The sequence below is a fragment of the Natrix helvetica genome, assembly GCF_964273705.1.
Source record: "Natrix helvetica genome assembly, chromosome: 5".
Classification (NCBI taxonomy): domain Eukaryota; kingdom Metazoa; phylum Chordata; class Lepidosauria; order Squamata; family Natricidae; genus Natrix; species Natrix helvetica.
Window position 1 is genome coordinate 26,993,615 of NC_138551.1, and position 23,417 is coordinate 27,017,031.

Here is a 23,417-nt window from a genome sequence, read left to right on the forward strand (position 1 = left end):
GAATGGCTAATTTGATAACAGTTTGTCAGGGTACTATATACGTTCCAGAGCTGTTGGTATGGAAACAAACACAGACGCTGTCACACTAATACTTTACTGTCGTATCTTCTTGTTCCTTTAAGTAATAAACAAACAAACAAACAAACAAACAGATAAATAAATAAATCTGGAAAAAAACTCAGGACAGGTTGGTAGGAAATGTAAATTAGTTAAGATTTAGAATAAAGTAATGGAATTGCCCATATGATTCCAGCCTTCTATGGAGCCAATCAGATTCAAAGAAATGCATAAGAGATTCATCAATCCCACTATTACTAAATTTTGCTGTTGCCAACACCATAGCTCCATCATGTCCCATTCTTGTGGTTTTCCAAGAAAAAGCAAGTCACTCAGTTCATCCATTGGTTGTTCAGCTCCCCACCCATCCCCACATCATTAGAAAGCTATGTTGGCATAAAATTTGTTATCCCTCTGCCAATCCCTGTTCTGGCTTTAAACCTTCTGTTCTGACTTGTTGTACAGGGCATGTTAACCAAAGCCAGTGGTTAAATCTAATGATTTGGCTGCCTTTCTCTCAACATCAGAACCCCATAGGAAATGATGAGCTAATCATAATGATCTGGGATATGGCGGGGAGAAATGGATAGACGCATGGAGTCAGGCAGTTTCCAAACAGGTAGTCCCCAACTTACAACTATTTGTTTAGTGATCATTTGAAGTTAGAGTGACACTGAAAAAAATGACTTGCAACCTTCACAGCATCCCTACGGTCACAGGATCAAAATTCAGGCACTTAGCAACTGGCATATATTTACAACAGTAGCAGAATCCCAGGTCATGTGCTCACTCTTTGTGACCTGCCCAGTCAGCTTCCAACAAGCAAAGTCGATGGGGGAAGCCAGATTTGCTTAACGGCCATATGATTCACTTAACAACTATGGTGATTCGCTTAAGAACCATGGCCCAAAAAAAATCATAAATCAAGCTTAACAACATAACTACCTGTCTTAGCAGTTAAAATTCTAGTCCCAATTATGCTCATAAGTCAACACAGAGGTGGTATTCAGCAGGTTCTGACCAGTTCTGGAGAACCAGTAGTGGAAACTTTGAGTAGTTCGGAGAACCGGTAAATATCACCTCTGACTGGTCCTGCCCCCATCTATTCTCTGCCTCCCGAGTCCCAGCTGATCAGGAGGAAATGGGGATTTCCTTCCCCTGCCACGTCCACCAAGCCACGCCCACAGAACCAGTAGTATTTTTAAAAAATCCCATTACTGGTCAAGGAGTACCTGTAGTGAAGTAGCTGATCCAAAGCGATGCTGTGAGTTTTTTTCTGCTTTTATGGGAAGTTCTTCTACAACCCTCAATTCAGGCATTAGGTTGTGGCTAATTCATAGATGGCAGAGACTGTCTTGTAAATCAGAAGAGCTTTTGCTCTTCATTAAGCCTTCCCCAGAGTGATGAGGGCCATTGAATGCTGGATGATGGCCATTGAATGATGGCTATTGAATGCTAGACCCATCCCATTCTTGGAGGTCGCCTGATGACGCTGACAGGATGATCAGCAAAAGAGGCCAGATTGTATCCATGATAATACCGGTGCTAGGATAAGAGAGGAAACTTTTTTAAAAAATACTGGATCAGTTGAGGATGATAATACTCCTAAATGTGTACTATGGATGTGATGAGAGCAACCTAATGAGGACATGGCAGAAAGAAATGAATTTGCAGGGATGTTTGAGCAAATGGGAAAAATGCTTGGTGTCCTTTTCAGCTTGGTTGTATCATCTTTATTACGTAATCTTTAATCAATTACCTTATAGTGCTTCATAGACTAAAGATTACATTTGCCTAGCTGTCTTACGGCTACAGAATTGTTGGTTTTCTCTTCGAAAGACAGAGCTCAGGTTCCAATTTCAAACCAACATTAGATTTCTCCTCCTGGTGGTCATGCCTGCAAGGGGGGTGTCTGAAATCAGAATGGGACAACTTGCCAAAACTCCCAGAAATATCAAAAAGTATGGATGTGATAGAGATCAAGATGAATGGTTCTCAGTTCTTAGCATTTTTCCTATCCCCTCACAGTTGACCATCATATTAGGAAGTGTTGAAGATGTTCAAAATAGTTGAATGTGATGAAAATGGAATGTAAAAGAGAAGGTGGGTGAAACATCAACTTTCTGTCAATGTTGGAGCACTGCAACTTTGGAGTGTTGCAACTCAATTATGTCTATGGAGATTCTCAGTTATCCAGCTAATGGTTGTTCCAAAGATGCTTTTTCACAAGGCAAATGAACTTTTTTTTTTCCTTGAAAAGTTTGCTTCTCATCCAAGAGACCTCTTCAGTCAGAACTGAAAAAGCTTTTGGGTGAGAAGCAAAATATCAGTTAATTTTTGAGGAAGTGAAGTCTACAATTTAAAGCACATCATTTCTTTTCTTTCAGCACTATTTTCTTTGTCAACATTAAACCTAGAACGTGAAAATCGAGTGAAGAGAGAATGTAAAAATGTTAAGCCAGGCTGCTGAAAAATGGGCTCTTAATTCATAATTTTGAAGAACTTAGTACTGGACATTGCACCAGTGCTACAGTGAGAAATTGCAAACATCAAGCATTGTTAACATGTTAGATATTCCAGTTCTCATAAGAACAGCTCAGACTTTATCAACAGGGGGGGAAAGAAGGAAAATCAATTACATGGAATCAAATAAAAATATTTATAGAGTTGACTATTTGGAGAATTTCTTCCCCACCAAGACCTACTCTAGAGAAAATTTGAGTTTGCTCTGGAGAAAATTATATTGTATAATTGGCCAAAAAATGTGAGAAGGGAAAGGAAGGTAGATTTATCTTTAACACTCAGCTGGACATTTAGCACCTGCAGAGAGAGAATTGGCTCAGAGCTTTGCACAATATGTCCCAATGTGCATGCTTCTACCCAGGAGGTCCTTCCTTATGGGCCACGCAAAGGAACAAGAATGGAAGAACAGTTTTACAACATTCCCAAACCAAGTATCACTATACCTGCTGAAAAAAAATCATGCTGCTGATAATATGTAAGGGTTACAGTGAGGATCGAAGGAATAGTTGGAATACCAGAATTGTATTTAATCAGTTGACTTCTAGATGTTAAAAATGTTTTTGTTTCTTTCAGAGATAAATGCTTACTTCCAGGAAACATTACAAGGATTCTTATCAATTAAACACTTCAAAACGGCATTGGCACCTACTGTCATCTTTGGTTTAAAAGGCTATCCTGGACTGAGTTGGGGTAATCTAGAACTTCAGACAGATGTAAGAAATGATTGGGAGAAAAACTGATTTTTATCTCTTTGCAAAGGAAGCCTAATAGGTGTGCCAGAAACTTGGCCAAACATAGCATAATTATTGTGGTGTGCATATTAATAAGGTGATATGACCTTTTGAGTTAGGGAGAGTTGATTGCAATAGCAATAGAACTTATATACTGCTTTACAGTGCTTTATAGCCATCTCTAAGCTGTTTAGAGTCAGCCTTTTGCCCCCAACAATTTGGGTCCTTCCACCTCAGAAGGATGGAAGGCTGAGTCAAGCTTGAGCCTGGTGAGATTTGAACTGCCAAATTGCAGGCAGCCAGCAGAAGTAGCCTACAGTACTGCACTCTAACCACTGCGCCACCGTGGCTCAGATGTTATATTACAGCAGATTTCTGCTTTGCTGCTTTGTATCTGTCCATTTGAGCAACAGAATATATTAGACAATTTTGCAAGTTTGCAAGATGCTCCAGCTGCAGCAGATTCCATGTTCTTATTATGCAGCCTTGGATCTTATTAGAAATATCAGTGGAGGTTCTGCCTAGGTCTTATCAGAGGTTAGGACAATTTCCCTTTCAGTCCTTTAACTAACATAAGAATTAACATATATCACAAGTAAAAAAAAAACTATGTTCAGGATCTGAGACTGTCAGCAGGATCTTGTACTAATAAACTTTTCATTGCTACCTGTGAAGTTCCATGAGGGTTTAGCGCAAGGTGCTTGTGCAGGTGGCTTGCATAGATTAAACATAAAGAATAAGCTTGTTTAGATCCTACTTTTTACCATTGTTGAATGCAAATTAGTCAGCATGGAATTCCCCATGACTTTTATCAACAGCCACTTATTCTTATGGAATATCTGTGTTACCAGGACCAGGAGTGGGTTCCTGAACTGGCTAGCACCGGTTCTCTGCATGCTTGCTTCCTGTGTGCACTGTCCACACATTGCTTACGCATGCTCATTTGACTAAAAAGTGCTCTGCGCATACGCAGAACCATAACAGCAATGGCAGAAAACACCAGAGAACCAATTTGGGGGCGTTTCAGGCCTAGGTCACTGCTGATTCTGTGACCCAGGCCTGAATTCTACTACCGGTTCGGCTGAACTGAGCCACATCGGCCACAACCCACCACTGACCAGGACCACGAAATATGCTGGCTAGGAATGTTCCACTTTGAATGGAACTCACTCTGGCTGGCAGTTATGACTAGTCCTTACAGAAAGAAAGAAGAAATGAAAGTAAGGAGGTCTTAAGAGTACACATTTCAAGAACCAATAACCTTTCTCAGGCTAAGGACTTTTGAGAGGTGAACTGAAGCTCTGTAAAACCAGGAGAAAGATAAATGGGCAGGGCTAGGATAGAAATGAAATGTTAATGTAACTTCATTAAATATTGCCCATATGATTGTTATCTGGATAGGTTCTTACAAGACTTGAGTCATTTCCCCACTTATACAGTCTTCTGAAGTCATGCAGCCAGCTTTTGTGCCAAAATGAGAGTAATAAAGGTGATTTTTCTATCATTTCAACACTGCAAGTTTCTAATGGGGAATTTACCTTGATTCTGAATGAAACCCGTTTTCTGGGTTTGCAAAATACATGACACTATAAACTAATCAAACAGGGTGGTTTTTCCCAATTTATTAACCCGTAAGATACAAATCAAGATTATTCATAACCAAGATTAGATATTGTGTTCATCCCACTGTTATCTGACTCCGTTAAAAATATTAGATGAACACAGCCTTTGCATATTTCATTTCTTTCTTCTGTCACATTCACAATCAGTTTGATTGGATTCGGGGGATACATCCAATGTTGTTGTGCTCTTTAAGCAACACTGAGCCTCAGTGTGTAGCCCTGGCATATTGCAAGAAACTTGCTGTTCTTCTGCAAGTTTGAAATAGCTGCTTCTTCAGTTGAGCAGCTGTACTTTTTGCTTTTCAAGTTCAGAATGGTTTACAGAGTTTTTTTTTCCTCCAAACGTTCAACTATTTGTGATCAGGGGCAGAATTATTGTCTCTGTGAAGTATATAGCGCATGGAGCCCAATGGATAAGTTGCTATTTGATCCCAATCAAATCCTGCATTTTCCCTTCATTGCTATCTGTGAACTACTGATATTTTTTTAAAAGTTTGACATTGTGGACAAACTCCAGCCCAGAGGCATTCATAAGATTTTCCTGAACTTTGTTCTAGTGGGGTTACTTTACTGCCAGATTCCACAAATTGCTTGTTGAATAAAAAGGGTGTGTTTTTTAACAGTCCACTTAGTTAAAATTTACCTTCAACCTTTTAACAACCTTAGCTGCAAGAAATATTTTCCATACCAAGGAACAGATACCACCCCTTTTTTAAAAAACTTCTGTGAAAATCACGTCCTGTGAACATCGAGAAACAACTATGAAAGTTAAGTGTTTCCTTTTCTAGATATCGGTAGAGTGTGTGGAGAAATCAAGATAAGAATCGTTGCAGATGGTGGCCCATCCATCTATCACACAATCTGTTTTCTGTACAAAGGAAATGGAGGCCTATCACTTGGGCAAAGCAAAGCACAGTGTAGTGAACTGAAAAGAAAAGCAATAAAACAGAAGCCAGGTGTTCTGTGATAAGTGCTGCTGTATACGCATCTGTGGTTTTCTCAGGAAAAAAAATCATTGCAAACAAATGTCCCCAATATTCAGGAACAAATACTATCCTTAGATAAAAAGCCCATTAACAACAGCAAAAGTGGCAATAATTCTAAATGGGGATTGCTTTTGGCAAGGTAACTTGAAACCCTCCAAATGTTTCAGATAACAGCTGCCATAATTCCTTGTGGTTGGCCATGTTGGTTGCATTAAAATTGAGAACAAGTGAAAGGTACTGTTACACTGCTTATCCCTGGCATGTGGGAAAGGAGGCGATTTTATTCTATTTTATCTGAAATTTACATTACTGCCCGATTCACACAAATAAGGAAGTCATAGTCTAAGTTAGAAGTCTGGGTCCCATCAACTGGCATGGCCTTAAGACAGCCACCTGAACTATACTTATCCTATTAGAGCAGAGGTGTCAAACTTGCGGCTCAGATGCGTCATGTGCTGGCCACGCCCAGCTCACTTAGCGAAGGGGGAAAAAGTCACGATACGTCACGTGATGATGTGACACCATGAGTTTGACACTCCTATATTAAAGCATCTGGAATATAGTCAGAAAAAGTAGTTCTACGCCTAACTCAGTTTTATGCCATGGAGTGTGGGGGGCTCTGTGGGGGACAACCAGACCCTTAATCAGCTCTGAAAACTCTTTGGAGCCAGGACAGCAAAGTAGTAGACTTACATGAGCACTTAAAAGTGCATTCAGGACTGCATTGCTGCAGTCTAGCCATGCTGCCATTATGGACTCCCATCTCAAGATATTTGTATACATGAATAATGCCGTCTAAGTCCATCCAACAGCAATCTGAGATGAAATCATAGCAATAGCACTTAAGATTTATATACTGCCCCATGGTGGTTTACAGCACTCACTGGACAGTTTACGTCAGCGTCTTGCCCCCAACAATTTGGGTTCTCATTTTACCGACCTCAGAAAGATGGAAGGCTGAGTCAACCTTGAACCCCTTCATGACTGAATTCCAGGCTGGGGACAGATTTGCCTGCAATACTGCATTCTAACCACTGAACCTGACACAATGGTTAGAATGCAGTATATATACAGTATATATGATAGTATCATCACACAAATGCTGTATTCACATGTGCTCACATCTTAACATATGATGCAGATACACGAGTCATGACATTTGCATGAGGACCTGGTCATACATCCCAACCTCTGGCAGTTTGTATGCCTGTGAATCTACCCTCTTGAATTTTGACTGCTGTTTCTATGTTTAATAAATATACCACTGATTGATATACTATTTTTGTCGAGACCAGACAGATGATGGAGGTCTTACTAGAGGTTATGGTGTGCACATTTCACTTGACTCTTCTAAGAATTCATCTCCATGAGTTGCAGAAAGCATAACATGGCATAGCCCTTGCTAGTGTTCGATTCCACACGCTCCTCAATATCTAAAAATATATATTGCCCAAATTTGTGTTTTCTTCCCTGAAATGCTTATTTAAAAAAAATAAAAACCTTCCAGAGCACAATTTGAATGAGAAAACATTTAAGCATGTGATCCTTTAGCCTGAAGTGACCAGAATCCAAGGGCAGTACTATTTTATGCTGCTTGGCTCTAAGAAGCTAAGCCAGAGAATAATATAGATGCCTAAGGATGAAGGAGCCTTCCATTATATGTCCCAATGCCAACCTGGGTGTTGCCATCACTGGGAAGGCAGCCTGGGTGGAATCCTCATTCCAGATCTCTGTATGCCACTCAAGTCTCCTCTGATCCCAGCTAATATCAATTCAATGAGTGGGAACAATACAATTAGACTAGGGGCCCCAGTCTTTACTACTTCTGGAACTCTTGAAACAGCTTAGCTTTTCAGTGAAAAGTATGCAGGCGTGCAGTGGGGAGAGCTGTAATACTACAATTTCCTTTTCCCCTCTCAATTTCTTCAGGTTTTCATTTAAGAATGCGGGTTGTAATAAAAGTTTGTATCAGGGACAGAAGTATAATGCATATTTTATGTAGTGTAACCTACCCAGAGATTTTCAGATAGGTGAAAGTAGGGCTGTAATCTTTTGACTTACGACCACAATTAAGTCCAAAATTTCTATTGCTCAAGCAAGACGTGTGTTAAGTGAATGTTGCCTCATTTTACATCCTTGCTTGCCACAGTTGTTAAATCTCCGCAGTTGTTAAGTTAGTAACATGGTTAAGTGAATTTGCTTCTCCATTGACTTTGAAAGTTGAAAAACGTTGACCCCAGGACACTGCAACTGTCATGAGTCAGTTGCCAAGCATTTGAATGTTGCTCACATGACCCTGAAGATGTTACAATGGTTGTAAGTGTGAAAAATGGTCATAAGTCACTTTTTTTCATTGCCACTGTAACTTCGGTCACTAAATGGACTGTTGTTGAGAACTATCTGTATTCAAATAAATAACGAAAGCAGCATTTGGGCAATGTAAATGTAAAGCAAGAGAATGATGGCCTTTTGACAATCAAAATTAATTCTCTATCGTACTATAGTGTGCTTGTTTGTGAGTTAGAATGTTGGGTGAACCTAATCATTATTTGTAACCATGATAAAATGAACCATTGTTAGATATGTTGTGGGACCACAGCCACAATACTGACTGGGTAGGGAAAGCATTACTTCTCCCTTCTGAACAAATGGAAAACACCTGGCCAATGTTAGCATTACTTTAGCCTGCTTCAGTAATTATAAGTGGAGCAGAAGTGACGACTATGCTATGTTTACATATGACTGGCAGCTGGCTTGCCCTTCATTTTAAAAGCAATTTCATATATTATTTTTCTTTTGGGAAAAAAGATAAGAAAAAAGATATCTATAGCTATATAGAAGACAAAGAATTCCCTGCCGAAATTAGCAAGGCAGAAATTAGAAAGAAATAATTTTTAAAAAGTGGTGTCCATGCATTGTTTCCCTAACAACTGTGAATACCATAATGTTCACAATGAGTTGAAGAGCACAAGTGGGTAGAAATAAGCAACTTTGATACAAGGGACAACTTCAAACAGCACTGGGCTGCAACCTGCACTTATTTCTTGTTCAGTGGACTATTTCTGACTATAAGTAATTAGTCCTATGTAAGACTAGAGACATTCTTTAAATATACAAATACCTGGCTCCTTGTAGTTTTCCTTTCTTTGTTTAAAGGTTAAAGGTCTAGGGTCTACCTTGAGTTCCAAGAATAGCACTTCCTTTTGCAGGGATAAGCTTTAGCCTTTTGTACCAAATTATCTAAAGTATAATCAATACCTTCTTTCTGGAAGGTAGGCCTTTCTTTCTCAGACCCCCTGTGCAATGCATCTTGGCAAACCCTGTGTCTTAATATCTGCATGCCAAAGAAGCGGCATTAATCGATGAAGCTTAACAGTTGCAACTGGATAATTTAGGGCACAGCTGGAAATGCATTACTCAAGTAGGCAAGGGACAGATTTTGGCATCCTCAATGAAGCTACCAGTATCTTCTTTCATTGTGAAAAGCCAGTTAAAATTCTAGATCACATAGGAAGAGTAGCTTGACAAAATATTGGAGAAGAAAGGAAATAGGAACAAAATGTTGTTTTTCAAAGTTAAAACACAAAAGGGCATCAGCTTCTGAATGAAAAAATAAATTGACCTGGCTGAATTTGGACCTTAAGCCATATGGGATCTATAAATATATATATAGTGTTTTCTTCTTAATTAGGGCCATTAGGAAGTGGTGAAATTATCAGAAAGACGTGGATGTTACATGCAAGTAAGGCATACTGGACTCGTCAAGCTGCTATCCAATGAACTTGTTAAGTTTACATCTCACACATGCTTTTGTGTGTCCCCATTCAAAAACCTCAATGGCCCTAAAGGATTAAAAAAAAGAAGGCAGGAAAACAAACCATTTCTGAGTATAAACCAATTTCATCATCTCCCCAAGCATGTCATTTTGTTGTCTTTATCTCTTAGCCATCTCTTCTCATTCATGAAAACTCCAATTGTTGAACGCTTAAGAGGGAAAGTACCGTATTTTTTAGAGTATAAGATGCACCTTTTTCCCCTCAAAAAAGAGGCTGAAAATCTGGGTGCGTCTTATACACTTGAATACAGCATTTTGTGCCTCCCGAAATCTTGACTTCACCAAAATGGCTGTGCATAGCCTTTAGGCGGCTTCCAGAGTGCTCCTGGGGAACGGGGAGGGTAGAAATGAGTGAAAAACGGGCTGTTTGTTGCTCAATTTTGCCCCCCAGCCCTCCAGAGCACTCTATAAGCCTCCTAAAGGTATTCATGCTGGGTTTTTTGAAAAAAGATGGACTCATTTTTGAAAAAACCAGGCCGTTTTGGGAGTTCTGCAGAGTGCAAAAACTTTTTTTAAAATTTACCTCTTCAAAATCTTGGTGCGTCTTATATTCCAAAAAATACGGTAGCCATGAGAAAATGAAATGTTTCTATGGAAGCAGTTGGCTTTCCCTTCCTTCTATCACTGTTTTCTGTAGCAGGAACTGAATCTTCAACCTTGTTCCTTTTAGTGAAGCAGATAATATATTTCACTTGGGCATTTTGCCAGTAGATACCTGTACAGGTGCAGAGCTGTGATGTAGCCACACCCGCCCTCCAGATACAATTCAAAGGGGAAGCTTTTCACAGTAAGGGATCAAATACCTCCAAAAGCCCAAGAAAGAAGGTAAGAACAGCAAGCACTCAAGACAGACAAACTACAAGTTTTCAAGATATCACTGGGTCACACTATTAAGTTTTTAAAACATTAAATTTACTAACATAAATAGTGTTTATAACAAAAGGCACAATCTTTTTTTTTCTTCTCAGCTATAAACAATGGAAAATATTTACAGTTTGCACAATTGGTCTTTTCTTTTTCTTTCTTTTTTCTTTTTGTTTGTTAAAAAGGTTATTTTTTTCCCACCCTGTTCCTCAATCTTTATTAAAACGTCCCCAAACTGCATTTCTTCTCTCCCCCAAAAAGGGGTCCATTTTACAAACAGCAGATTATAAAGTCCATTAACAACAATAATTTATCAGTGGAAATTATTTTTTCTCTGTCTCTCAGATGATAACAGTATTACTAACTTCTTCATACTGGATAACAAAATAAGGGTAACTCTGGTCATCGTTAAAAATGACAAAAATCTGTGGTTCGAAGTAGTTGTCCACACAGGAATCATACAGATCGCTGGTGATGCTGGCAGGGTTCACAGGTGGAGGCCTTCTCATGGTGTGGTTCCCCACTGTGTATTTTCCGCTCAGTACTTTTGCCAAAAACATGTAGTGGATCCCTTTGGGTGACCGCTTGGAGAAATTATGGGAGTAGCTGGCTTTCCGAGCAAAGTAGCTTCCTTGGCCGAACATGGTGGCGTGTTTCCCACATACCCGAGGGTCAAAGTTGTGCTTGCAGATACCATCTACCACGTCTTGGGAGGTCCCATGGAACAAGTGTCTTTCATTCATAATCTTGTCTAAGCCGGTCATTTTTTTAGACATGTATTCTTTTTTCCTGGAAATGAAATATAGACACCTATATGGGTTTTATTCTTTTCAAATTCCTAAAAGTTAAAAGTCTGCCCAATGGAACTTTAAAAAGAGCAAGACATTTTGTAGACCCTGGAGTTTGAGTGGTATGTCTTTGCCTGAAATAACCTCCAAATAACCTCTTTAGCTTTCCTTAACAACTGCCCCCATTGCCCATGCTTATCCTGCTTCTTTTGTGCCTGTTTTGACTCATTGCCAAATGGTATTGCCTGAACTTTGCACACCCAGGGTGTGGAAAACCAAAGAAATTGGTTGATTCCACCAGTTTTCTCTATTGAATGGCACCTGCCAACAAGACCAATCATAGTCTTGCAGCAAGAATGATTACTCCTGTACTTGCCAGGACTAAGCTGTTTCCTGGGATTCTCTTTCTACCTCCTATTCGGTCATCACCTGAGTTAAACACAATTAAGGAAGTTAAAATTCAAAGCATCACAACTTCTTCTTCAGGAGGGACCAGAGCAGTTATACTGCACATGTTTGAGAAGTCTAGCACCACCGCACAGTTCTCCTAGATTCCCAACATAGCACAACTATTTAGGGAAGGAAAATGGCACCAAACATGGCAGCCTTGGGCTAAAGGGGAAGTGTGGGCTTACTTAATGGGTAAGTAAGTAGGTGTAAGACTTTACATCCTTTGCAACTTCTGTGAACACTCTTCAGTCTAAGAGGGGAAACGCTACTTTTATATTAGTACAGCTAAAGATGGTGTACAGGTAATCCTCACTTAATGACCTAGTGTTTTAAGACCATGCAAAGTTATGATGGCCATGGATTGAGTGTTTCACAGCCCATAAAGGACTTTAGCCGTCATAAATGATCAGGCTGCTCCCCTACATTCACATGACGGTAGGTCAGTTTACAACCAGCCATGGCCTTCTGTGGTCATGTGACTGATTCATGTTGGTTTTTTTGTCAGTTTCTATTTAAAAAAGGCTTATTTAAATAAAGGTGTTTGCGTAACATCCACATTTACTTAATGATACCTGCAAAAAAGGGCAGAAAATTACTTCTGGTCATGTGGGTGTCTTGACATATGACCACAAGGACTGTAATTCCAGGCTGAATTACAGTCATAAGCTGAGGACTACTTGTAGCCCTGCCTTGCTTGTAGGCTGGGAATGAGATGGAGGCAACATCATTGAGACATGGCAGAAACAAAAAGAATGCCAGGCCATGCTTGTACCATGCTTAAATGAAGCCGGGGAAACGCTCTAGTAATACACAACCCAATTATAAAATGCAGTCATAGTAGCATTGCAAAATCCACTCTTGGGTCTACCCACCTGCCTTTCTGCTCTTCTTATGGGGAACATGAATCCTGAGAAAACTTACATATAGTCAAATGTAACTAAGATTTAGAAAACACAGTTATAAGTTGCTGATCTGTACCATTTTAGAGGGAAAGATGGAAAGTAGAACACTTGACTATACCAGGGGTCGACAACCTTAAACACTCAAAGAGGCACAAAGGTCCTAAACGGAAGGCCCCCCGTTCAATTCTGGAGCCGACCGGAAGTCCAGTTCCCCCACCATGCTGACCCCTGGGCTATACCATAACATTAGCAATACTTTTTTTTAAAATGCTAGCTTAGAACCACCACCACCACCCCATTCCCAGGGGGTACTTTTTCTATCAGCATACAGTACAATACAGAGAGATATTCCGGGAAAAGAAAGCAAATAAAATTTGATTTTGTAGCTCTACTGGTGGGATCTACCACTGGGATTTCTGCTCTTCTCAGTTTTGGGTTAGAAGCTAAAACATGGTGCCAACTTAACAAAGTGAGAGAAGCCAGGAAGCTCTATTCAAATTCAATCAGGCCAAACAAAACAGCTGCTCATCACCAAGGCTGGTGCTTCAACAAAAGGCCTCTTTCATAAGTTGAAAAAGAGATGCAGGTTTTAGTTCAGAGGGTGGCTTTCAGCAAAGCAGGAGGCACTTTTTCTGTCTAGGCTGCACTCCTCCTGAACAATTTGTACACAACAAGGGCCATGCCTGATATTTCCCAACAGGCAGCTGTTGCCTGCAATTCTCCTCACTGAAGTTCTTGTTTGTGTTTCTAAGGACAAGCTCTTCACCGACATCTAGGCCAATAGCATATAAGGTGGTGCAGCAAGTGGCCACTTTAAAAAGCAAGATTTGTGTAATTTATATGCCTCCTTTGTTATTTTTATACATAACTCAAGGCAGCGATTATATTCAGCACATTTCCCTCTTCCTCGTTTCCTCCCAAACAACAACCCTGGTCAGATAAGTTGGGATGACAGTGTGTGTGTGAATGATCTAATGTCACCCAGGAGATTTCATGAGTAAGGCAGGGCTAAAACTCACAGACTTCTTAGCCTGGTACCTTAACCACTAGGCCATGCTGGCTCTCTTGTTTAAGGCATTGGAAGTAAAAAAAATAATGCTTTTCCCAGAGATGTCACTATAATTGTCCCACCTCTCCAAAAACCGTGAAATAATGGAGTTAACAGGAGATTATTTATCTGATCTTGACTCACCTCTTGTACTTCTCCCACAAAAATTGGTTCTGAACTCGCAGTATTTTCAAGATTTTATATTTGGTCTCGGGCACAGTCTTATGGAAGAGATTATAAATGGTTCTGTAGCTTTTGTCTTCTTTTGAAACAGGCACTTGGATAAAGTCCTGAGCCGGGTCCATGCTAATCCACGTTTCTGGATAGAAACCGGGAAAGGTAACCGCATTTTGGAATAAAACTGGTGATGGGATAGATTCCGTCATTGGCACTGCCAGGCTGCCACTAAGTGTCCTGGAGAAATTGGGAGAGAAATGAAAGAAAAGGATTCAATAGGATATCTGTAACATCTGTAAACTGTTGGGGGGGGGGGGGCTCCTCCATAATTTTTTTTTAAACGTGGGAAGGGGTGCTAGAAAAAAAAAGGAACATTGCTCTTAACCTCTCACCGTGATGCTGAACTTTTTGGTCTTCTAATACGTTAGAAGAATCCTTTTCAGTTTTTGTTATCTGAACTTTGATAAGCATCTCTTCATTGAGGTTATTAATGAAAATACTTAAAGACTGTTGTGTCTTGAACTAAACCACAAGGCGTAACGGCTTGATGAAGAATCCCTGATGACTTATCTTTAGTACAGCTTTCAAGTTGGCTATGAACCCAATTAATAAATATAATCTCCATCTCATGCTTGCTAAACCATGTCATGACGACTTTGTCAGATGTTTTCCTGAAATCTAGGTCTATTATCTCCACAGCTTTCCTTCAACTAAGGAAGTTCTCCAATTTGAAAATAAGATTTATTCCCAAGAAATCCACGCTGAATTCTTAACAATCTGTATAATTTTCAAGGAGGTGCTTACACATCTCTCTCTTTCATGATCTATTCTAGAATTTTCCCATATAGTAATGTCAGACTGATTGATGGTCTGTATCTTGTTTCCTTCCTTTTCTCATTTCACAAGACAGGAATATATTTTCCTTTCCCAGATTTGTGTTATTCTGAACTCTGTTGATGTCCCTTTTATAGATTTCGGGCCATAGTATCTTCAGGTTACTTCTGTATGCTAGAATGCAAAAACTCTGACCCAGCAAGTATTAACTCATTTAGATCAGTACATATTCTCACTTATATTTCTGTGGAGCTCAAACTGAGACAGATTCTGTTCCTTTAACCAGGATTTCCTAACTGCTTGGTAAAATGCATATCTCTTACACTTAAGATGATATCTGAAGAAATACTTAGTTTTATGAAATACTTTCCTAAGGGTACCTTATATCTGAATTTTAGTTATCTTGACCCCGTCTCTACCAATTTGGGTTACTTGCACATTGTTGTCTTTGCTGACCTATTCTTTTTTTTCTAACTCCTTTTTATCTCATGCACATAAACACAAAGGTTTGGTTTTTCAGATTTTCTTTTACATCATTTTCTTCCACTGTAGTTGCTATAATTATCCACAATTGAGTTTTTGGTTATTTTGGGGAATTCCCATTCCTACCCATCTTGCCTTTATCCATTCCTTTTGCTATCATATATTCCTATTAATCCTTGTTCTGATCTGTGCATATTAAAACTTGTGCCTTTAATTGCATTCTGCATTAGTGTCCCATCCTAAATGGAACTTCAGCATTCATTGGCCACTTTTGCTCAAATTCACATTCTCTAGTAGCTTCTCTGCTGGTTAAGGTCAAACAAAAGAATGGCTAATCTCTCTCTTCTCCCAAAAAGGTCAGGAATTTCCTGGAAGTAGAGGGCTTGGCAGAGTTTGTCTCGCAGCAAATGCTGCAGTAATTTAAAAAAAAAAAACCATCACAACTAATTGATGCTTGTTGAAAGATCAGCAATTTGCTCTTTAAAAATAACCACATTTTCTCTTTGGTTGGATGATCAATGGTAGACACCAACAATGAAACTATTTTTATTCCACTTATTTTAAATCCGATGCTCTCAATAGAGAGCTATAAACAGTATATGTGCTGAACTACGGCAATTTCAAATGCCTATTAACTAGCTCTTAGAAAGCAAATAATGCACCCAGAAAGAGCTAGATCCAGATGAGGTCAATTCCATTTTGGTCCTTTCAAAGTCAATGCGGTGCATGCTAAATATAAATAGTTTTTCAAAGGAATTTAAAGGGAACTTGAGTGCAAATTTGACTGGGTCTGGCTAACGATGTTAAAAACAAAGCCATCCAAAGAATTAAGATTCAATTCCAAAACAAGCATCAAAATATGGATTGCTGTGTTTCCAGAAAGAAATATTTGCACGTTGCTCATTTCTGCACTGAATTATTCAGCAGTCCAACCTGCCTTGTTCCCATCAAAACAGAACCAACTTCAAAAACAGCTGAGAACTGGAAAGTCACTTGAAAATGGAAAGTAACTTCCTTGCAGAAAAAGGGCTGCTCAAATAATGATTTTTTCTTATTAAAATTAATTTTTTACAAGTTTTTTAAATCATATGTGGCTGCATACTTTTGTCAATTTAGCAAAAGCAAATTGTGTAAAGCTAGTGCAATTCCACTCTTATTAAAATAAACGTTATGTTCAAGCTAGTTTATTGCCTTTAGCATAAGTGAAAGCTGTGCCCCTTGTACAATCCCATCGGATTAGTAGCTAGTCAAAGGAGCAGAATCATTTGAATAGAGAGGATTAATAGAAATCCAACAGAAAAAAGAGGGGGGAAACAGGAGCATCATTCAGTTCAGTGTTTCCACAACAGAAACCAATGCAATCAGTATCTACAGTTAAAAGGAAGACATCTGAGTAGACGACTGCCAGGCAGAGTTGTTGGCATTTACACTCCAGATACGAGTAATTCCATTGCTAAGCAATGTGGTCATAAGGCGTAATATCCCATGATCATGCCAACTTATGACAGCAGTTCAGGCTGCCCCAGTTGCTGTCTTTAGGTGAATTTTGCATGGTTGCCCTGTCTTGCACTCAAGCGATCTGTGACCTCCTGTTGGCTTTTCCATCAGTTTTGTTTGTTGGAAGCTGGCAGTGGAGATAGCAAATGCCAGTTCTTGGGACTGTGCAATGCTGTGGTGTCATAATTGTGAAGTTGCAATCCTATGACTGTACGGATTCTGCAATGGCCACAACTGCAAGGACTGTTCGTTCAGTGTCATCGTAATTTGGAACAGTCACTGAATGAGTAAACCTTGAATGAGGACTACCTGTGGTATCAGAAGAACATCTAACAAAGCCACTGTCTGTTTTTAGTATGGTGAGTATGTGTTTGTATGTGCATGATGGACAAATAGATTGTTTATTTGTGCAGCCTTGGTTTTACAAAAACAAAGAACTGGCTAATGCTATGACTAAGACCCCCCCCCCCAATTAAAGCTACATAATCAATTTACAGATTACAGATTAACAAAATTGGAAGGGACTTTGTAGGTCATCTAGTACAACTCCCCACCCAAGCAGGAGACCCTACACCATTTCCGACAAATGTCAGTCCAATCTCTTCTTGAAAGCCTCCAGTAATAAAGCTCCCCCAGCTTCCGAAGGCAAGCATTGGTTGATTGTTCTCACTGTCAGAAAATTTCTCCTGATTCCTAGGTTGAATCTCTCCTTGTTCAGTTTCCATCCATTATTCCTTGTCTGGCCTTCGGGTGCCTTGGAAAATAGTTTGACCCCTTCCTCACTGTGACAGCCCCTCAAATATTGGAACACTGCTATCATGTCTCCCCTGGTCCTTCTCTTCACTAGACTATATTGTATACCTGGGCCACCACCCCATAATTGTTACTCAGGATCCCAAGAGATACATGAAATATTGCAATACTTACTGCAAAAATGGCATGAGAATCACACAGGAGCGGAAGAGAGGTCTCTTCTTGATTTCTCTTCGAACACATGCATTTTGCTGGAAGCCATCTTTGATGTTCAAGATGTAACGATTGTGCCATGTAACAAATCGGACCTCTGCCAACCCTCGGTAGTTGGCTTCTTCTATCAATCGTACTACAGGCTGTTTGAAATAAAAAATAATAATTCACTTAAATCTATTTCATGATCAACTTCTTTTTATTTTGTAGAATTACTCATTAGAGTAAGCAAGACTTCCCTTCTCCTTTCAAACACAGCCAAGCTTTCTTAATAATTTTAATAAAAATGTAATCATACATAATGGGAGTGGGAGAACAGTCCCACTCTAACCAACAATCAAAGCAACCCCAACCCAGAACAAATTCAGTATCTAAAATTACTAAAACTACGTGTATCAACTTGGGTTTCCTCGAAACGGAATTATAACTCTTAAGGATCTCTCACAATAGAGCCCATGTTCTCTGGATGCTGAGAATTACATTTCCATAACAAATGAACTGTCACATATTATGTATCCTTGTAAATTTGAAACAGCCTGCTCAACGTTTGGCTGAAAGTTTCACTTTCTTCATACAAGGAAGTAGATGAATAAATGAATATAACATGTAAAATCCTTTGAGCATATCCTTTATTTCTGTGTTAAGAAAATTACTGGTTTCTGGACAGCACCTTTAAGCATTCAAAGCTCTTAAGACCAACCAAAGGGGCTGAGTTTGCACAATTCATTAAGCCACAAAAAGAATTCATGTTATAAGACTAACTAAGCCTAGCATGTAGTACAAACATTAGGTCTTTAATTGACCTGATTAAATGTGTTGCAGAAACCCAGGTTCCTGACTAAGTGGTAATTTCAAAGCAGACTAACATAACCAAACCCAGTATGTTACCCCTATGATGGGGAAATTACCTCAGAATATTCTCTCCAGCCAAAGTGATCCCTGCAGAAATATTTCCAGACTGTATGATAGTTGGAGTCAGTACTTGTGCAGACAGGTGTAGAGAGTCTCCTCAACTGGTCAAATTCAGTTGTATCATAAAACGTCAGGGCATTCAGGTCCACTAAAAACTCCTGACCTCTGAAGGAGAAGATGAGAAAAGGTTAAGTTCTTCCATTTGGTCAGAAACGGACTGAAAGCTATATTAGCGGTGCTATTTTTACAAGGGCTGCCATTTGGGACTGGAAGCCAAAGTAAACTTGTTATTAAATGCATAGAAATAACTACCTATGGGCTCCTCATTATTCTCCAATCCCGTAATCAACTCTCAATTTTCCATCCCCTGAAGCTTTAATTTAGCTTAGTTTTTTTTCCTTCAAACAGATCTGCAAGGAGGATATTATTAATTAGAATGTTCTAAGAATTTATATGTAGACACATAAATCTTCCACAAAAATCTTCAGTCCTTTCATGCTTCATTCTCCCAGTAATTTTTAATAGTACACATTATCTATTCTTTCATATCTATCTTTCTCAATTTGATCTGGGAACTGAACACAATATGGACAGAAACAAGAAAACAAAAAGAAAATGGGGAGATACTGTAGGACTATCAGACCTGGGTTGAAAATTTCTAGATGACCAGTTGACGGATAATCTGAATAAAGTAGTACTGTTTTTTTAAATCTCTTTGCTGCCCTTAAATCTGCATTTTTGCAGCCCATTCTGATAATTTGAGCTATTGAGAACAAGGAATAGAAACTATGCTCCAATAAATGATACAATCACCAGCACCACCATCCAAAACAAAGACCAGGTAGAATTTAACCTGCCTTCTTTGGTTACTTTGACAGCTTTGAAAGATTCTCCCTTCTTCATCACCACTGCAATAAATCCCAGACAGAAGAATACAGGTGAAACTCGAAAGATTAGAATATCGTGCAAAAGTTCATTTATTTCAGTAATGCAACTTAAAAGGTGAAACTAATATATGAGATAAGACTCATTACATGCAAAGCAAGATAGTTTACACCATGATTTGTCATAATTGTGATGATTATGGCATACAGCTCATGAAAACCCCAAATCCACCATCTCAGAAAATTAGAATATTACATGCAATCAATAAAACAAGGATTGTACATAGAAGAATATCGGACCTCTGAAAAGTATAAGCATGCATATGTACTCAGTACTTGGTTTGGGTCCCTTTTGCAGCAATTACTGCCTCAAGGTGGCGTGGCATGTCTCTCATCTTTCTCTTGGCAATGCCCCATAGATTCTCTATGGGGATCAGGTCAGGTGAGTTTGCTGGCCAATCAAGCACAGTAATCCCACAGTCATTGAACTAGGTTTTGGTGCTTTTGGCAGTGTGGGCAGCTGGAAAATGAAGTCAGCATCTCCATAAAGCTCGTCTGCGGAAGGAAGCATGAAGTGCTCCAAAATCTCCTGGTAGACAGTTGTGTTGACCCTAGTCTTAATGAAGCACAGTGGTCCAAAATCCTCTTTTCTGATGAGAGCAACTTTTGCCAAAAGCACTAAAACCTGGCTCAATGACCGTGGGATTACTGTGCTTGATTGGCTTCTCCATTCGTCCTCCATACTCTGGGTCCTTGGTTTCCAAATGAGATGCAAAAGTTGCTCTCTTCAGAAAAGAGGACTTTGGACCACTGAGCAACAGGACTTTGAACCACTGTGCTTCATTAAGACCAGGGTAAATGCAGCTGTCTACCAGGAGATTTTGGAGCACTTCATGCTTCGTTTCACAGACGAGCTTCATGGGGATGCTGACTTCATTTTCAAGCTGCCCACACTGCCAAAAGCTCCAAAACCTGGTTCGATGACCATGGGATTACTGTGCTTGATTGGCCAGCAAACTCGCCTGACCTGAACCCCATAGAGAATCTAGGGGGCATTGCCAAGAAAAAGATGAGAGACCCGAGACCAAACAATGCAGAAGAGCTGAAGGCTGCTATTGAAGCATCCTGGTCTTCCATAACACCTCAGCAGTGCCACAGGCTGATAGCTTCCATGCCACGCCACAATATCTTGCTTTGCATGTAATGAGTCTTATCTCATCTCATAGATTAGTTTCACCTTTTAAGTTGCATTACTGAAATAAATGAACTTTTGCACAATATTCTAATTTTTCAAGTTTCACCTGTGCATTACACTCTACGGAGTGATGTTTTTTCTTTATACATGCATAATGCAAGGAACACTTATTTTGTATGAATTTGGCTACCAACAATTATTTTTGGATTTAAAATGTTATAATATTGTTTAATAATGTTTAAAATATAATATAGTATAATATTATATATAATAATATAATAATATTGTTGAACTACTTCTAATAATAAAGGATTTTATGTCCTTTATGTTTTACATTACCATATATTTTATTACGTTTCAATTATTTACTAAAATGTTGTACATTGCCTGCAGGTACGCTGCACAACAGGTGGAGATATTTTTTAAAGTTAATTAAACAAACAAATGAATAAACTGTTCCTTTCTCTAGAGCACATTCCATAAGCTGGGGATCTCCAGAAATGGGGATAGAACCCATCCAAGACTACATACAACTCTTCAGTACTTTCCAGTCTGGACTGTATTGGTCTCTCTTTGTTCTGCATTGCTATGGAAATTCTTATGATAGATATAATCACTTCTTTGGTTATTAGACAGAACTCCAGCAAGCGGAAGATAAGATATTTTATGATACCATTGTTTATTCGCAGTAAGTCATAATATCCTTGCAAAGCAGAAGCAGGGCAAAAGCCGACCACACTGCACTGTATTTTTTTGTACTGTGTATAGAGTTCATGGTTCAAATAACCCTTTCTGACTTCCTAATTACCTCCAGGGTTAAGATAAGTTGTTTCGTTATGGGTAGTTTGTTACAGATCCATGGGCCTTTCCCCTTTTCTTCACTAACAACCCATTGACTACTCCTACTTCCTAGTCAATATAGTTGGAGAAATACCTGAATATGACATATTTTATAAACTCATCACATTTTGAATGAAATGTTCAAGAATTCAATCTGACAACTGCTTTTGTGAGCATGATATGTATTGATTGCCTGCACTTTCCAAGGGAGCTGCAGTTTATATTGTCCTCTTATAATTTGTGCTCCCAAAGCCTTAGAGGCAAAGCAAGACTTTAAAAAAAGATCTCCCCCACCCTCCTAATATTATATGAGGCACAGCACTCTCTCTGGGAGCTCATCTACAATTTTTTTTAGTATGAGCAATCATTCTTTGAGTTTTCAGGGGGGAAAATGGAGCATTTTCTAATACAGATATTCCCCAACTATAGCTCAAAAGCATGCAAATGCGAATAGATAAATAGGTACCATGGGAAAGATAACCCTGTTCAGTGCACCTCAGCATATACTGGCCATGTGATCACAGAAGGGTCTTCAGACAATACTAACTCCCTTGGCTAAGAAACGGAGATGAGCACCACCCCTAGAGTTGGGCATGATAAACCTTTACCTTTAATTTGCCTACTGATTCAGATTTAATCCAGAACTTCGTTTTAAAGAACCTAAAGTTTTGTGCTTTCATCTGACCATAGGAAAGCATAAAAAGTCAAATGACTTTATCTTTTTTTTCCACTTTATTTAAAAAAAACTTTGGTAACGTGTTCAGACTCAAATAAGCTTTCTTAGAGGAATTTATCTATCAGATTCCAGATGGATAGCATTTCAGAGACACAGTTATCCGTTAGAATCTTCCAGACTCAGAATGAGTACCATATTTGCTAGGAAACTACTTGTTCAAATCTATAGACGACTTGGTTCCCATCTCCCTTCTACAACAACTTCGTAAAAGAATGCACATCAAACTACAGCTATGGACCTTAAGATTGCTATATTACATTATTGCCTAGAATGTAAAAAACTCACAATTTTAATGGCAAGTTAAGAAGCAGAGTGTGAACATAGTGAAAGTAAGGATGAGTTATAAGAATAGAAAGTATGGGGAGGTAGAGTAAATGATGGTATAAACAGATTTAGCTATTTTTTAAATTTTTAATCATATTGCATCTAATTTATTCTAATTGTTACTTCTCATTCCTTTTCTGTGTTTTGCATAGGGCTGCTTATAATAATAATAATAATTTGAATTTATTAGCCGCTCCCTTTCCAGACAGGACTCGGGGCGGCGTACAATGGAGCATATAGAACATAAAACATGAGTACAAACACATAAACATACATATATACAAAGACACACATGCACGGAGGAGGTAACAAATTACAACATTTAGACAGTTAAAAATCACCATTAAAATACCCCAATTGTAAGAAACCCAATGTACAATTAAAATTTAAAATTTTAAAAGACAGTCAGGAGGAGTGAGAAAAATTACGGTTGAGCCAGGCCAGATAATTGAAAGAGGTGGGTCTTCAGCTGTACACGGAAGGAGCGGAGATCGGAAGTAATCCTGATGTCACGGGGGAGGTCATTCCACAGGGCTGGGCCCATCACAGAGAAGGCTCTGCTCCTGGGTGTCGCCCCCCGACACTGTTTGGCGGACGGCACCCGGAGAAGTCCCTCTCTGTGTGAGCGAATTGGTTGTAGGGATGTGTGGGGCAGGATGCGATCCTGCATGTAACTAGGTCCTGTGCCATGAAGCGCTTTAAAGATCATAATCAAAACCTTGAAACGCACTCGGTAGACCACAGGAAGCCAGTGCAGCTCACG

General features: G+C 39.2%; 1 protein-coding gene across 1 annotated transcript in view; it reads right to left on the reverse strand.

The window, feature by feature from the left end:
• Window positions 1–10,644: 10,644 nt before the first annotated feature.
• Window positions 10,645–23,417, reverse strand: part of TIPARP (TCDD inducible poly(ADP-ribose) polymerase) — a 50,223-nt gene continuing 37,450 nt past the window's right edge. Inside the window, exons 3-6 of the mRNA XM_081954327.1 lie at window positions 18,672–18,840; window positions 17,725–17,906; window positions 13,951–14,220; window positions 10,645–11,407 (exon numbers count right to left, since the gene is read on the reverse strand). Coding sequence (XP_081810453.1) covers window positions 10,960–11,407; window positions 13,951–14,220; window positions 17,725–17,906; window positions 18,672–18,840 — 1,069 coding nt within the window. The 3' untranslated portion in view covers window positions 10,645–10,959. The remainder of the gene's footprint in view (window positions 11,408–13,950; window positions 14,221–17,724; window positions 17,907–18,671; window positions 18,841–23,417) is intronic.